Source organism: Palaemon carinicauda, unplaced genomic scaffold (genome assembly GCF_036898095.1).
Source record: "Palaemon carinicauda isolate YSFRI2023 unplaced genomic scaffold, ASM3689809v2 scaffold35, whole genome shotgun sequence".
Classification (NCBI taxonomy): domain Eukaryota; kingdom Metazoa; phylum Arthropoda; class Malacostraca; order Decapoda; family Palaemonidae; genus Palaemon; species Palaemon carinicauda.
The window spans coordinates 415,001-431,845 of NW_027171183.1; the positions used below are offsets into that span (position 1 = coordinate 415,001).

General features: G+C 38.7%; 1 protein-coding gene across 1 annotated transcript in view; it reads left to right on the forward strand.

The window, feature by feature from the left end:
• Positions 1–9,230, forward strand: part of LOC137636663 (uncharacterized) — a 23,628-nt gene extending 14,398 nt beyond the window's left edge. Inside the window, exons 9-10 of the mRNA XM_068369052.1 lie at positions 632–762; positions 7,900–9,230. Coding sequence (XP_068225153.1) covers positions 632–762; positions 7,900–9,230 — 1,462 coding nt within the window. The remainder of the gene's footprint in view (positions 1–631; positions 763–7,899) is intronic.
• The last annotated feature ends 7,615 nt before the right edge of the window (positions 9,231–16,845 follow it).

Consider the following 16,845-nt stretch of genomic DNA (forward strand, 5'->3'; position numbering starts at 1 on the left):
TCATTGAATTTGATTTATGAGATTTGAGTCATATGCAATGGAGATGGGGCTGGGAAGGCCAATCAGTACATAGGTTCTCTGATACTGAAAGATATTAAATATGAAAGAAAAGAAGCTGGAACGATGGTAAAGTAGAAGGCTAAGTAGGTAGGTGGAGCTAGGTACCAATGAGATGCTACAATCACCCTCAATTAATGACTACAGTGCCGTGATCACAAATCCAATTTCTAACAAATTTTATACAAAAGAATAAGATTTACTATGGTCTTCTGTTGCCTTGTGGTGGTGTTCTCTTGCTTGAGAGTATACTCAGGTACACTATTCTATCATTCCTCTTCCTCCTGATTTTTCAAGCTTTAGAGTTTATATATGAAATATCAATTTCAACGTTACTGTTCTTAAAATATTTTACTCTAATTGTTCATTACTTCTCTTGCAGTTTATTTATTTTCTTATTTCCTTTCCTCACTGGGCTATTTTTCACTATTGAGGCCCTTGGGCTTATAGCATCCTGCTTTTCTAACTAGAGTTGTAGCTCAGCTAGTTATAGCCCCAAGCTATTTTCAAAATGAATGATTTCCGGCTTGTACGACTTGTTCATTTTACTTGGCATTTCCGTTCTCGTCCGCAGGGGAGCCCGAGGCGTAGGTCACTACACCCAGATGGTCTGGGGGTCGACCCAGTACGTCGGATGCGGTTTCATTCAGTACCAAGACGGAAGCTTCACTCAGAATTTCCACGTGTGTAACTACGGCGCTGCAGGTGAGTTGTAGATAATCGCAGTCAGTCTTCTTATACAGTGAACCCTCGTTTATCGCGGTAGATAGGTTCCAGACCCGGCCGCGATAGGTGAAAATCCGCGAAGTAGTGACACTATATTTACCTATTTATTTAACATGTATATTCAGACTTTTAAAACCCTCCCTTGTACGTAGTACTGTTAACAAACTACCTTTTAATGTACAGAACACTTAATGCATGTACTATAGTACCCTAAACTAAAACAGGCACAAATATTAAAGGCGATTTTATATCATGCGTTTCCTAAACACGCCAAAAAGCACGATAAAAAATGGCAACCAATGTTTTGTTTACGTTTCTCTGATCATAATGAAGAAACAAACGCATTTACTGTACACATCTGTGTATAGGTTGGTTTTTGCATCGATTATATTGATTATTCAGTACAGTATGTTGATTTTGTTATTACCAACATATACCATATATATATATGGGTTATGAAAAAAATCCGCGAAGTGGTGAATCCGCGATGGTCGAACCGCGAAGTAGCGAGGGTTCACTGTAGTTCTTTTCTTCATTCCAACTTCCTTTTTTTCCCAATATATCATTTTCCTAACAAAATTATTTTTGTTACTATACCCTCATCTCTTGGGTTACAGTATTTTGAATGGCTTCTTCTATTTGTGTGAATCATTGTTCCTATTTTCATAAATCCTTTCTTTTCTAGCTATTCATTTTCAATTTCTGTACACATTATCTGAAATCAAATACAGTAACAATGAAGCTATATAACCAACATTGCATATATATACACACATACTGTATATATATCATCATCATCTCCTACACCTATTGACGTAAAGGACCTCCATTAGATTTCACCAGTCGTTTCGATCTTGAGCTTATAAATTGATACTTATCCATTCATCATCTCCTACTTCACGCTTCATAGTCCCCAGCTATGTAAGCCTGGGTCTTCTAGTGTCTTCTGGAGCCTTCTAGATACACATGTGTATACCTATTCAGTAAAATATGCTCTCATTGGAATAAAAATAAAGTAAACTGTTTTAACATTAAATCAGTTTAGAATTGTGAATTATCTAAAGTTATTTGCAACAATTTGAAATAGTTTTCATCACAATTTTGTAAATTGGCACTCTCTCTCTCTCTCTCTCTCTCTCTCTCTCTCTCTCTCTCTCTCTCTCTCTCTCTCTCTCTCTCTCTCTCTCTCTCTCTCAGTCCACCCAAAACAACTTAAGGTATCAGTGACCAATTCAAGTTGACTCTGGCTTCAACCTAATCCTATCACCCAAATGAGTTTTCTAATATAAGATTTGCTTCAGGACTCCATAACACCTCATCAATTTGATTAAGTATTTTGGATAGTTAAACTAATAAGCTCATTAGCAACTAAACAAAGTTCTGGAAAAGTTCATCTCTCGAAATACTTTCCTTCAAAAGGAATTGAACCGACCACTAGTTTGAAACGAATGATAAGCAACAATTATGTGGTGAAGAGACAAGAATTTATCAAAACAGTTCTGAGTTGTTGTCGAGTATACTTCAAATGTCATGATATTTGTGCTTGGATTGATACCAAGTAACATAGAACCACTCCTTCTTGACCACATAATGGATTTTGGCGTAGGAAAAATCTATTTTTGGGTGAGATAGCCATGTCGTCCTGATGGAAGTTCCTTCCGGCAACTTCCTACAGTATAATATTTCAGCGAGTGATATTACAAGAGAATTACCGTCAGGTATCACGGGGTTCTAACCCCCGGGAACGACTATCCGTTGATATCGTGTATAATCAGGGACGTATCCGAAGATAACCATAGATATCTGCACCCCCAATAGACTTTACCCAGTTTAATCCACTAAGGGGAAGAAGCAGATCCCTTTTGAAAGCCAAACTGCAAACTAAAGAACTGTTTGGATGCACCAGCTAGGTAATGACCGAGAAGCTGGACGAATGTAACTAACTTTATTTGGACAGAGCCTGAGTATATATACAACCCATTCCAGTCAGGAACGACATAAAAATTCAAACTCAATGAATCAAGAACATACAGGTATAAACAGGTTATCAGTGGGAGAGGAGAACGGTAACGATAGTATACAAAAAACAGATAAACCGTTTGTGCACGAGCATGTGTGATACACGTGCGGTACAGAACATATGATGACTTTCAGAATATGCAATCAGACGTTTTGCGAAAATGACGTTAAGAAAACTTAGAAAACAAGGTAGTAGAAAATGGGGAGTAATTGGCAAGGGTAGCACAATGTAGATCCCATACTTGAGCAATATTGAAGGTTAAAACTGAACAAGGCTCTTATGATATATTTTGTTCTTATTTTGTGTTCAAGACAATGTCACTGTCCCTTGCCTCTGCCATTCATGAGCGACCTTTAAAACCTTTAAGATAAAGCACATGGCATTCCTTAACCCTGGATAGGTACGGTGGGTCGTTTGCGACCCCGAGCGTCAAAAAAAAACAGGTTTTTCTCACGTGACTCACCCCTGTGACTGAATTTGTGGGTGATCGACCTGCAGAAGGTGTCTCCCCTACACGCTCTAGTAGTGTCCAGATGTGCATTGCTGTAGCTGTACTCCTTCCCCGATTTCTGAGACGCGTCGGGGTCGTTCGCGTCCGAGTTTACCCTTCTGAGGTAGTTTGCATAATTATCAAAGTTATTACGTATTATGAAATTGTCGTAGAATGGTGCAACTTGTATAGGTTATCAGTTGTGGAAAGTCTTGGTGGATTGTTTGGCTACCATGTGCATTTTTTTTTTTTTAGTTAAAATGTCGTTCATCACTACGAGGACCATTTTACCGCGAGTGCCCCTTTTTCATTTTTTTTCATTTTTTTGCCAAGTCATTTTTCCGTAAGATATTGCCAAATAGTGTCGTAAAACTTTTGCTTGTTTAGTGTTGGAAAGTGTGTCTAGATGATCTGGCTACCCATGCATGACTTTGTTTTTGTCAGATACGACGTAGTTATTGGTATATTGGGTATTTAACTGCGGTTACCAATTTCTGTTTTTTTTTCAATATTTGTAAAAATTACTACGTAGTAAGGAATTGCCGTATATTATTCATTTTTTTTTCATGTTTATGTGTTAGAAAGTGTGCCTTGATGGTTGGGCTAACACGTGCATGTCTTTTTTTTTATCTGAGATGTCGTATATTAGAATGTCGGGCATTTTACCGCGAGTGTCCCTTTTTAATTTTTTTTCATTTTTTTGCCAAGTCATTTTTCCGTAAGATATTGCGAAATAGTGTCGTAAAACTTTTGCTTTTTTAATGTTGGAAAGTGTGTCTAGATGATCTGGCTACCCATGCGTGATTTTGTTTTTGTCAGATACGACGTAGTTATTGGTATATTGGGTATTTAACTGCGGTTGCCAATTTCTGTTTTTTTTTTCAATATTTGTAAAAATTTACTACGTAGTAAGGAATTGCCGTATATTATTGATTTTTTTTTCATGTTTATGTGTTAGAAAGTGTGCCTTGATGGTTGGGCTAACACGTGCATGTCTTTTTTTTTTATCTGAGATGCCGTATATTAGAATGTTGGGCATTTTTCCGCGAGTGCCCCTTTTTATTTGTTTTGCATTTTTTTGCTTAGTCATGTTACCGTAAGGAATTGGCAAGTAGTGTCGCAAAACTTATATTTTTATAGTGTTGGAAAGTGTTTCTAGATGATCTGGCTACCCATGCCTATTTTTTTTTAGCCAGATATGGCGTATATATAAGTATGTGTTCGATTTTCCTGTGATTGCCATTTTTTCGTTTTTTCCCATTTCTTTCAAAATTACTACGTACTAAGGAACTATCACAGAGTAATATTTCATTTATATGTTTATTTGTCGGAAAATATGCCTTGATGGTTTGCCTAGCACGTGGCTTAAATTTTTTTTTCTGAAATGCCGTATATTAGAATGGCCATTTTTCCACGAGTGCCCCTTTTTATTTGTTTTGCATTTTTTTGCTTAGTCATGTTACCGTAAGGAATTGGCAAGTAGTGTCGCAAAACTTATATTTTTATAGTGTTGGAAAGTGTTTCTAGATGATCTGGCTACCCATGCCTATCTTTTTTTTTAGCCAGATATGGCGTATATATAGGTATGTGTTCGATTTTCCGGTGATTGCCATTTTTTCGTTTTTTCCCAATTCTTTCAAAATTACTACGTACTAAGGAACTATCACAGAGTAATGATTCCTCTAGATGTTTATTTGTCGGAAAATTTTGTTTACTTTTTTTTTGATTGAATATCATCAAATTTTTTTAGCTAAAATATTGTTTTACATTTTTTTTTTCGATTTTATTTCCCTTCAAAAAAAATTTTTTGGGTCAGAATTTTAATTTTATAGTCGTAAAATAATCGACAATTATCCAGCAACCCACCATACAATTTTTATGCATATCCAATAATAATTAGATTAGTAAATAACACCTTGAAATTGACATACCCTTCCTACATTTCAAGTGGCAGATTAGGGAGTCTGAGTCATTGTGGTTGGCGGCCATTTTGTGGACATATCCGAAGCGTAAGCTGCCCTATCTATATATATTCTTGTTCCCTATAGAATTTGTGATATTTTGGTATATTTTTACCTGCATAAATATCATATTATATATTAAATATATGTATTTTTTTACGAAATTTCCAAGTACTCAAACAATTACCTTTAGATATGGTCCCTGATATAAATGTAATTTACAAAATAATGAAGATTTTTTTACATATTTCTATTTTAGGATAACATATGTTTATTCCCTAAAAAAATTAGCCACTTCCTATTTCATTTGGGTACCCAAAAAAATTCATGAAATTTGGACAATTTTTTTTGGCCAAAAAAAGTTACCCTTTTTTTCTCATTTCAGATCTTCACCTCCATGGGTCTGACTTCATCCAAAATGCATCAAGATGTGTCCTAAACATTCAAGAATCAATTCCTAAAAGGATTTGTGTATATATGTATAAACTTTTTTTTTATGAATTTTTATGTCAGGTCTTTTTTTTTTTCTACTTAATTTTTTAAAATATTTATAATAAATAGTTTTTCTGCAGATGAGTAGTATTTATCTTTACAGTTGTTTTAAGCATTCATTGAAGTTTTTTTTGGCAAAAGAAAAAAGGAGGTTACTGCAAAAACTGATTTTTCAAGAATTTTTTTTGCCGTCGGGGTCGTTCGCGTCCGAGTATACCCTTAAAGGGGTGTCCGAGGACCGTACCTATCCAGGGTTAAGGTTCTTAGGCTAAATGAATGGAATTTGATCTAAATGGCTCAGCACTGGGGCCGGGGATGCCATTCAGCACTAAGGTGGCACAGTGAAAGAAAAAGGAATCAGTAGGCAAAGTACAATGCTATAAGGATAGAGTTCACCAGACTGCAAGATCTGAATATCATGCCACAGGCTTATGGATACCAAGAAACCTAATTTAATCACTAAAACAATATCATTATTTTCCTTTTGGATCTGATTTTAAAATCAACTTATCATTTACTCTCATTCATTTTACACTTTTTATGTAGTAAGAAAAAACCATACACACCCAGGGGTATATAAATGAAACATTCACTGTACTGTCTTCATTATTCCATACAGTATATTGTACTCTACAGTATACTGTATAGGAAAAACGTATGCACTCAGAAAGTTGTAATACTGACTGTCGAATACAGTAATATAAGTGAATATTAACCTTTTAGCTTCTGAAGATTTTAATGGCCTGAGGTCCCCTTCCGTCTGCTCAGTGGAAAGAACACTTATGTCTTGCAATTATACCATACGAAATATCAGATGAAACTTGTCCGGCAAGCTTCCAAAGACAAGGAGCATTATGAAAAAAGTATACTTAAAAAGAAATCAGGTTAAGAGAGCAATAACATATCACCCCTCAAATCCTAGACTATACTACTGTAGTCCGTTTTCTTGGAGCCGACGTTTATATTGGCCGATTGTGATTGGTGGAATGGACCCGGCACTGAAATGTTTGGTTAGGAGATTATCTAGTCTTTACCAATCAATATATCAGCCAATCAGGAGCAAGATAAAAAATTTCAGTGTTATTGGTTTTACATATTTGCTGTTAGTAAATAAAGGGTTAAAATTTTCGATCAGTTTATAATTACGATCATCGACTACTGAAGATAAATCTGACTTGCGACACTCCTCAAGTTGATGACGATGCCACAAAAGAATATTCAACCTATGGCAACCGATCTTCAATTTGGCAAAGATGTTTCGAATCTTGAAAATTGCGAAGGCTATAAAGTAAACAAAATCATACAAAGACTCAACAGGCAATTTGAAAATGATTATTGAGATTTCTAAAGCTCAAAGTAATCCTGTCCCTCCCTCCTACAGCTGACTTGCTAACTGACTTGCGATTTCCTACGATGGATGCAGTTACCGATTGTCAGGAATCTACGCGAGAATTCTTTCACGCTATCTGGTTCTTTTAATTTGTGTTTGATGGCATTTATCTGTTGTTTATTTGCCCGCTTCTATTTCAAGTTTTTCTCTTTTCTCCCAAGAAACTAATCATTATTGATGGTACTTGTGAAGTTCATTTTAAAGTAAGACCTTATAAGTTACGTATAAAGACTTTACTTTATTCCTCCAGTTTGGTAATATATAAATGTTTGTGCGTACATGTATATATATACACATACAAACTAGACATCAATATCCTCATATCTATTCATATCATATCAATAGGATACAAACACATTAATAAAACCATACGGAAAAATTCTTTTAAAATGGCTTATGATAGCCAATTGTTAGCAACAAAATTGCATGCTTACAGAATCTGTCAGTAAATTGTCTTACAAATACGTAATAATACACATAATAAAAATAATGATAACCGTAACACTGGTAGGGGAATCTTACAGTACCCTAAAGCCCGCAGGACATTTTGGAAGCAGACAACACTAATTTCAATTTGACTGTATTCAAAATAAAATACAGTATTCGATGTCGATTTCCACATAAAAAGTTTTAATTTGCATTTTTCTTAGAGATAATTAGCAATATCTTCTTTATAATATTTCCTGTATAATGAAAAACTGTTTCATATCAAAGATTATATTCTTGTGAGAAAACTGACTGACAGTTACCTTCCCTCTTTCAGGAAACTTCATAGGAAGATCCATATACGACATTGGTCGACCCTGTTCAAAGTGTCCCTCTGGGACGGTGTGCTCGAACATATACCCCGGCTTGTGTTCCCCCACTCCTGATGACAGCCCTGCGCCCGGAGACAGCGGAACCGGTGGAGAAACCTCAACAACTCCGACAGTTCCGACCAAGAGTCCTGGTGGGCCATCGACCGTTAGCCCGCCCTGCACTTCTCCCGCATCGTGTACTCCGGGTGCGATGCATGGTTATCCAACTACGGGACCTCCTGGATCTAACGGTACTGGCTTCCCAGGTGCCCCTGAGAAGCCTGGATCTACATTCGGTCCAGGAATTTTTGGGTCTCCAGGTCGACCAGGAATTAGTGGTACCCCGGGAAGACCAGGATTTGGCAGCCCCCCGGGAACGACTGGTTTCCCCGGGAGTGCAGGAAATCCTGCGTTCCCAGAGAGACCTCCTACTCACCCTGGAATAGGCACTAATCCAGGAAATGCTGGAATACCAGGATTCGGTAATGTACCTGGAATAACTAACGTACCAGGAACATCTGGTTTTCCTGGATTTACTGTCCCTGGAATTGGGAATATTCCTGGATTTAATGTTCCTGGAATAGGGGAGATTCCTGGATTTAATGTTCCTGGAATAGGGGAGATTCCTGGATTTAATGTTCCTGGAACAGGGGAGATTCCTGGATTTAATGTTCCTGGAATAGGGGAGATTCCTGGATTTAATGTTCCTGGAATAGGGGAGATTCCTGGATTTAATGTTCCTGGAATAGGACAAGGTCCTGGAGTCATACGACCACCTGGATTAGGACAAGGCCCTGGAATCATACGACCACCTGGAACAGGGGAGACTCCTGGAATCATACGACCACCTGGAATAGGGCAAGGTCCTGGAATTATTCTGCCACCTGGAATTCCTGGGATTCTTAATAGACCTGAAAACATTGGAATTCCAGGGACCTTAGTTTTTCCAAGCTTTCCAGGAATTGGAAGTCTTGGAAATTTCAGTCGACCCAGTTTCCCAGGGGCGGTAGGAGTGAACGGTAGCCAAGAGACCAGCGGACAGTTGACACCAGTGGGAGGGACCGAAAGTACAGAGTCTCAAGGATTACCATCGACGGCTGGAGGCACAGGGTTGGGCTCACAAGCACCTACTGCTCCCGTTGGCCCAAATATTGGTTCGAATTACCTGCCCCCTAAACCCGGAAGCGACGGTGAGACACAGGATCCAAAACCTGGTGAAGACAAAGTTTGCGGCTGTAACATTCTCAATAGATTTTCGTTATCAAACGAAAGACAGATTTTAATAATGATCTGCTAAGACTGTTTTTATATTTATTTATTTATTAGTGTTTGCATGGTAATGTATTTGGTTTTATTTATGAATAAATTGATTTTCTCAAGACATTTTCTTTAGGTGATGCCCTTACTATACTTGATAAACTACATATTCTACTAATGGGTTTGAAGCAAAGTGCTTTCGAAGCAATGCACTGTAGTTATACTGTACTTCGCTTCATTCTATCAGGAAGAGAAAAGGGAGAAAAAGACCTATCCCCTTCTTATCTCGTGGCAGTCCAACGCAGCCAGTGACAATTACTCGACTACTGTACTGTACTTTCTTCGATCAGCTACTCTCGAATAATGTACAGTACATTTCTAATACACTATGTACTGCAAATATTCTGATAATGACAGACTTGACGAAGGTACGGGAAAGAGGAATCCAAGCTTCAGCGATCCTAAGAATTTATAGACGGGTCAACCTTGCAAAAGCGCGCTTCAGCTCCACAATAAACTCTGAGATAACACAGTACAGTAATCAATGATGATAAATATCTGACTAATCTAAGTGTTCCATAAAATTTGGTTGAATTCCAGGAAAGACAATTCTAAATTCACTATTAAACAAGAGGGGCACTCAGGGGAGAGTATGCCGTTGCCAAGACAAGCAGTATTTTGCTCCTACCTCTACTGCCTTCTTGTACTTCGATGTATTTTCTTCGAAATCTAATACATTTGTATTTGGGTTATATCCCACATATCCACTAAGTTTTGTTGACATTGGTTCAGCAGTTTTAGCATAATGTTCACAAACAAAAAATGACCTAACAATATTTGCCACTCAACATCATAATTATTTTCAAAGTACTGCAGTGTACTTTTACTTTAATGTACATTTTCTAAAATGTTACAAATTCGTCCTAGAGTCATAATGAACATGACTACCAAGTTTGGTGAAAATTGGTACAATACAATAGTTTTTGTGCATATTTGCACAAACTAACTAACAAAGAAAGAGGTGAATACATACCCTTCGCAAAGGCAAAGGCAATTATCAATATCACAAACCCTTAAAATAATTTGTATTTTTCTTAACTATACAAACTCTAGTTCTTTAATTAATAGGCGTATGGTTTCAGCAAAGTTGGATACGGCTGCTGAAACTTTTAAATGAGGTGGCGGTAGTAGTTACTGGCTAACTATCCTGATAACTCGAAAACACTTAGGTTAGCAACACTTATCAAACCATCAAAAGTAAATAAACATAAAACAGCTGTTCTACTATTCACCATGAAGTGAACCAAAGAGAATCCACCGGGTTAACAATTGAGAACCAACAAATGTGTACAGGCAGGTGCAGGTCCAACCAACCTCTGTCATCTAGCCTGGATTATGCAGAATAAACATATGTTTAAGGTGCTACAAAAAAGAGGCAGCTGATCCAAGCCCACAAGAAAAGGGGGCAATCTACAGTAAGTGGGAAGTACTATACATGAGTATAATTAATAGCAATAAAAATAATGAAATTGCAATGCTATCATACGAATATTACTGTCACTTAACTTCAATCTAACACTGATTGTCCTCCTACTTCTTTGGGGATATTCACAGCAAATGACATGATTACTGAAAAGAACTTGTTTACTGTGAAACAAACATAATCTTAATCCTTTCCAATTTTGTTCTGATACATAGTTAAAATTTCATACTTCTGTTCATGCTGGGACTTCAGTTTAACTATACTGTACTATATGAAAAATCTTTCTCCTTAAAGAACTTATAGATCTAACATCCAAGTCCTTCCTTCAATCTCAGCAATAAATGTAAAGTTCTAATAATACAAATCGCATACATAGAAAAAAAGCTCGGAGAAATGTTCCAAATTATTGAGATGTGTTTAATGATATTTTCCTTTCATCTTTTTCAAGAAAAACTTGTTTGTAAATTAATATTAACATCCACCACATTGGAAACCACAGTGAGGTTAACTGATGGAACAGCTTTCCGAAAGGAATTTAGGCCATAGGACTCCCTCAAAATACAAGACAACAGCATGGACAACCTGCGGCCAGCTCTGTTATTGTAAGGTTCCCCTAGACTTTCTAGGTTACTGGAACAGTGATTTTTTATGATTTTTTCCCCTAAATATTTTTAAATACAGTATATCTATTTGTAATCATCATTTGGAAATAACAAAAGAGATGACAGTTTTATGTAAACTTTCATAGTAAGACAAATAAAACAGAAGAATTAAAAAAAAAAAAAAAAAAAAAAGAAGAAGAAGAGTACAGTATTTATTGGGCTAATAATATTTCTTGCATATGTGTATTATCTTGCAGATATTGTGAAATGTGGCCTCTAGTTGCCAATGATGGCACTAAAGTGTACAGTATATGAGATGGCAAAAGGGTAAAAAGTGGATGCACCAAGGTACTGAAGGCATGATGCCGAGGCACTCTAGGGATACCTAAAGGGATTCTCTTCTTTTGACTTAGCCATCTCTCGCTGCCAATTAACTAAAGAAGCTTTTAAACTCTTTAACCTTTCAAATTTTCATCAGGGACCGCCATCAGCTGCCAGTTTTCAGAATAGTAGTCTTAACATTTACTGCTACTACATATGAGAGGAGGTGGAGGAGGTGTGCAATGGATAAGATAAGAAAGCACTATGTACTGTTATGAAGGAGGAAGAGATAGCCAATGATTATGAGCTCAAGGCGGTGAGGAACATCTCCTAAATGACCAACGGATATACCTCTGCTTCCTTCACAAACCTGTTCATCCCGCAATTTGCTCGAGGATAGAACGATGTGGGCAGTCAACGTCTCATACACATATTTACAGACAAGTCTCTCGCATCTTTGCTTTTGAAATCAATGCTGAAATCATATCGTCCCATCTAACTGACCAATTATAATTCTTGGTGCAATAAACGGCACTGTCCTTCCAGCTAAGAGTACCAAACATTGGATAAGGAGCACAGAAAACAGTCTCACCATTACAGTTATCAAGAAACACAGCATATCCTTGGCTTCTTCCTTTAATATTCCTTGAACAAGGCTGTCTACAAAAGCAAAAGATTAAAACACCCATGTGAGGGACACCAAGAAGTAAACATGTACTTTCCAGCAGCTAAAACCAAAGTGAAGGTTGGGCGACCCTACACCCTCCAGCTACTACCACTACTACATCGTTCAAAGGTTAAACGGCAGATTACATCTTCAGTGAGGCCATATTCGTATTATAGATCGAAGGTGGTATGAATTATGTGTAGGAACATCAATCTGACAACTTGATGAAATTAGGAGAAAAATTAAAATTCTTAAAAGTAATTTGTATTTTCCCTAACTCTACAAACTGAGTCCTTTGAAAGGGGTATGTTTTCAGAGAAGCTGGATACAGCTGCTAAAAATTATAACAAGGTGGTAGGTAAGTACAGCCCACCTGAGAGAACCCTGTGCTCCCATTTTAACCTAAAATCAAGGACATACAGGGTAGTTGAGCCCAGAAGTGTAATTTAAAGGACTCTCACATTCTCCTGATGAGTCTTGTCTATTCTCACAGTCGAGGCTTAAGTTCTAGTAGAAAATTGTTCGAAGGATGAGTGGCAATCACCACAACAGAGATAGGAAAATAGATTCAGATAACACTCTAAGTGTGGCCACTTGGGAGCGATCAGGGTCAAGCTGAGCCTCTATGTCGTGGACGTTGGTAAGTTGCCTTGAACAGTTTATGGCCTGGGACTAGAAATCAGAATGTGGGAAGTTTCTTGTTCAACTCAATGACAAGCGATGGTGGAACCCAAAAAGAAGGATGTCTTTCTGCAACACAATAATGCATGGGTATCATTTGACCACTACTGTACGCCATGTCTCCATCGACCGAGCATGTCTTCTCGAACAGTCTCCCTGCCCGGATAAACGTTCCTATCAGCTCTATCACATTGATGATTTTCCAATAGTGCATCTGCTTGCTAACCTGTTAAGGGTCTGTGAAACATAGGCCCTTTTGCCGACGAAATTCAGGAACGCTACCGAGAGCCCTAAATAACTCACTTGTAAAGCTTTCAATGTAGCAATGCTACATGCGTTTCAGGCAGGTTGAAAAGTGTTTCTTCCCTGGATCAAATGTCCAAGACAAATTGGATACTCAGGTGGAGCACACATCCCTAATCAGATACATCTGTTAATAACAGATTCCTTAGAGTTGAAGAGTTCCGATGACGAGGTTCCTTGTTCAGCTACTATTATTATTATTATTATTATTACTATCCAAGCTACAACCCTAGTTGGAAAAGCAAGATGCTATAAGCCCAAGGGCCCCAATAGGGAAAAATAGCCCAGTGAGGAAAGGAAATAGGGAAATAAATAAATGAAGAGAACAATTTAACAATAAATCATTCTAAAAAAGGCAACAAAGTCAAAACAGATACGTCATATATAAACTATTAACAACGTCAAAAACAGATATGTCATGTATAAACTATAAAAAGACTCATGTCCGCATGGTCAACAAAAAAGCATATTCATTTTTCACTAAAACCAGTTGGTAAGGGGAACGCTGGTTGCTCACTAGCGATACTTCAGGAACGACTGGAGCGATTGCTGTGGAGAGTCGTCCATGAGGACGTCACTGTCAATCCGGAAGGTTGTTTGTGCAGGAACAGATGCGCTGCCATCGGTATGCCCACATACTCCCATTCTCTGGTTAGGAGTCCAATGAAACCTTCCCTAATATATCTATAGATTGTGGCAAAAGGAAGCCTGACTCGAAGTTGAAACAATCCTTCTGTAGATGGGTAGAATGCAGCAATCATCAACATCCTACATTAGACAAATGCTGTTCAAGACTACTAAAAAGACTAGAGTGAGCAATTGGGGAGGAGTAGTCAGTCCAAAGAACAGGGCTTTAAAGTGGTACGCTACTCTCCCGAAGATGTAGCAGAGAAAACCTCCCATTGGCAGGAGAGATTAGATCCAAAAGTATGTATCCTTCAGCTCTATAGGAACAAAGAGGTCTTCTTTCTTATGACGGACCATAATCCACTTCCCATCTCCATCTTGGATAATGTCTGAGGAACAATTGTTCAATGTACAGAGATCGATGACCTGTCTCCAGTTCTCCATCCAGAGGAGTCTGGAGAACTGTCTCATACAACTATGAGCATGTCCTTATTGCCTTCTTTTCTGCTGCAAAGTAACCAGTTTTAACAGCTACTGTATTAGGTGATATTGAAAAGTAGTTCTAGAATGTCATTAATGTTTGACTGAGGGCACGGCGCAGTAATCGTCCTGAAGGACGTCGGTTCATTAGCTCCCTTCTTTGTGTCATCACTTCCTTAATATTTTGACTGCCACTTACAGCATATAGAGGAAGGCAATGTTGACTTCAGCATCAGTTTCCCTTTCCTCCCCCTACCCCTTTGCCTGGAACGGAAAGGTTGAGGGAAGTGCGTTGTCCATATCTTTCTAGGGGAAGATGAGATTGGAGGTGCTGAACTGGACTTGTAGTTTGTAGGAGTCTTCTTCAGCGGCAGGTTAAAAGTACGATGGGGTTCTTAGACTAGTTGCCTTTGATTACTGTTTCCCCTGCTTCCTTCCACGTGAACAGGCCGGCAGTCTCCAACATCGGTGAGTTCCAAAAGGAACGTGCCTCCTCCTGTCTCACCTGCCTGCTGAAGCAGGAGGCTATGATATTACTTCTCTACAGAGTTCAGTTGCTCTGCTGGTTCGCTGACTGGTGCACGAAGATGATCTTGGTGCCTGAAAAGATCAAATACAAGTACAGTACCTCTTTCTATTCTCAATGCTTGTAAAGTCCTTGGTCATGGTGACTCACACGATGGTAACTGCTCAAGTGTTTGAACCATGTAGTTTGAAGGTTGGCAATGGAAGCCGCTTTAATATCAAAAGACTCGGGTGTCAAGAATGTCATGCCCTTGTGCTCGAGTCTCTCATTCGGGGCCTCTGTCATCAGCATATATTCTGCTGGTTCGGTCAGTTGAGAAGAGGGTCTGCGCAGAGCAAGGGAGAGGGAACCTCATTCGATTAGCTAGTGTTAGGTGAATTCCATTAAGCAGACATCTTGGAATCGACCCTTACTCTGTAAGAGTAGCTTCTGACTGTAGCAACGGTTGATCTGGAATTTAGTGATGGGCCGACGATGTCCCATGACTTCTCTTCTCACACACATGAGAGGTCTCTATGTGTATCTCAGGCAAATCCTTCCATGTGTATTCAGGAACCGGACTAAGAACCGAATGGGACGCTATCATCATTATCATTATTACTACCTAAGCTACAACCCTACTTGGAAAAACAAGATGCTATAAGCCTAGGGGCTCGAACAGGGAAAGATAGCCCATAGAGGAAAGGAACCCAGGGAATGAACTACAAGAGATATAGATCTTTCATATATAAAATATAAAAACTAAAAAAAAATAAGAGGAAAAGAAATAGCATAGACTAGGGTGCCTGAGTGTACCCTCAAGCAAGAGAATTCTAACCCGAGACAGTGGAAGACCACAGTACAGAGACTTTGGCAATACCCAACACTTGAGAACATTGGTATGAATTTGGAGTGTCCTCCTGGAAGAGTCTCTTCCTTCTACCCTTACCAAGAGAAAAGTAACCACTGAACAATTACAGTAGTTAACCCCTTGAGTGAAGAAGAAATGTTTGGTAATCTCGGTATTGTCAGGTATATCAGGACAGAGGAGAATGTCGAAAGAATAGGCCAGACTATTTGGTGTAGGTGTAGGCAAAGGGAAAGAACTGTAACCAGAGAGAAGGATCCAATGTAGTACTGTCTAGCCAGTCAAAGGACCTAATGAGTCTCTTGATGAAGGGATAACACTGAATGTCCAACTCCTCCAAGGCAAGGGTATTCTAAGCTATCATGCCCTCAGAGGTAACAGAAGCACTAGGTGCTTTAGCTTCTGATGGCCAAACGTAAGAGAGTGGCACTGAGCAGTGTAAGTGCGTCGTGTCAAGGCCTGTTGCTATTGAGGAGTCTTCCCGACGATAGTACATACAACATTAACAGTGTCTCAATGATCATAAGTGTTCAAAGAGGTCCTGTGAAGTTGCCTGCATCAACTCAATGCAAGAAATGGGAAGATCTCTATCACTGAATGGTCTCAGAATATAGGGAGACCTTGATGCAAGGAAGAATTTCAATCTGACAGAGTAAAACATAAGAAGAAGCAGGGGACAAGTGCCCTGTGACTCGAATGCCATGAGTAACTGAACAGTAAGCGAACGAAGTATGATCGAGCGATGTTCAATGATGTAGTGCCCCAGTATATGAAGACCAATTAGGCATTGCCAAATCACAATGTGGCAATGGTGCGCAGGGAGAGATAGCATGTGCAGCCCTTGAAAGTAAAGAATGGTCTTGGTGGAACCAGTCAGTTGGAGATGGGAGATGCAAATAGTTGTGATGAGACAGTCTGCTAATGTCATCACTCTAATTATCTGTTGATTGTATACTCCACCACCATCTTACTGCTGGGCTGTCGTCTTCTGTAACTCTCTAGAGAAGGAAAGAGCCGAGGGCAGTGCCCTCCCTCCCAATTGAGGAGTGCATGTGCGGTCTCGTCAATATCGAGCACTAGAAAGTGCGAAAACTCCTGTACCATTTACAGTAACGAAA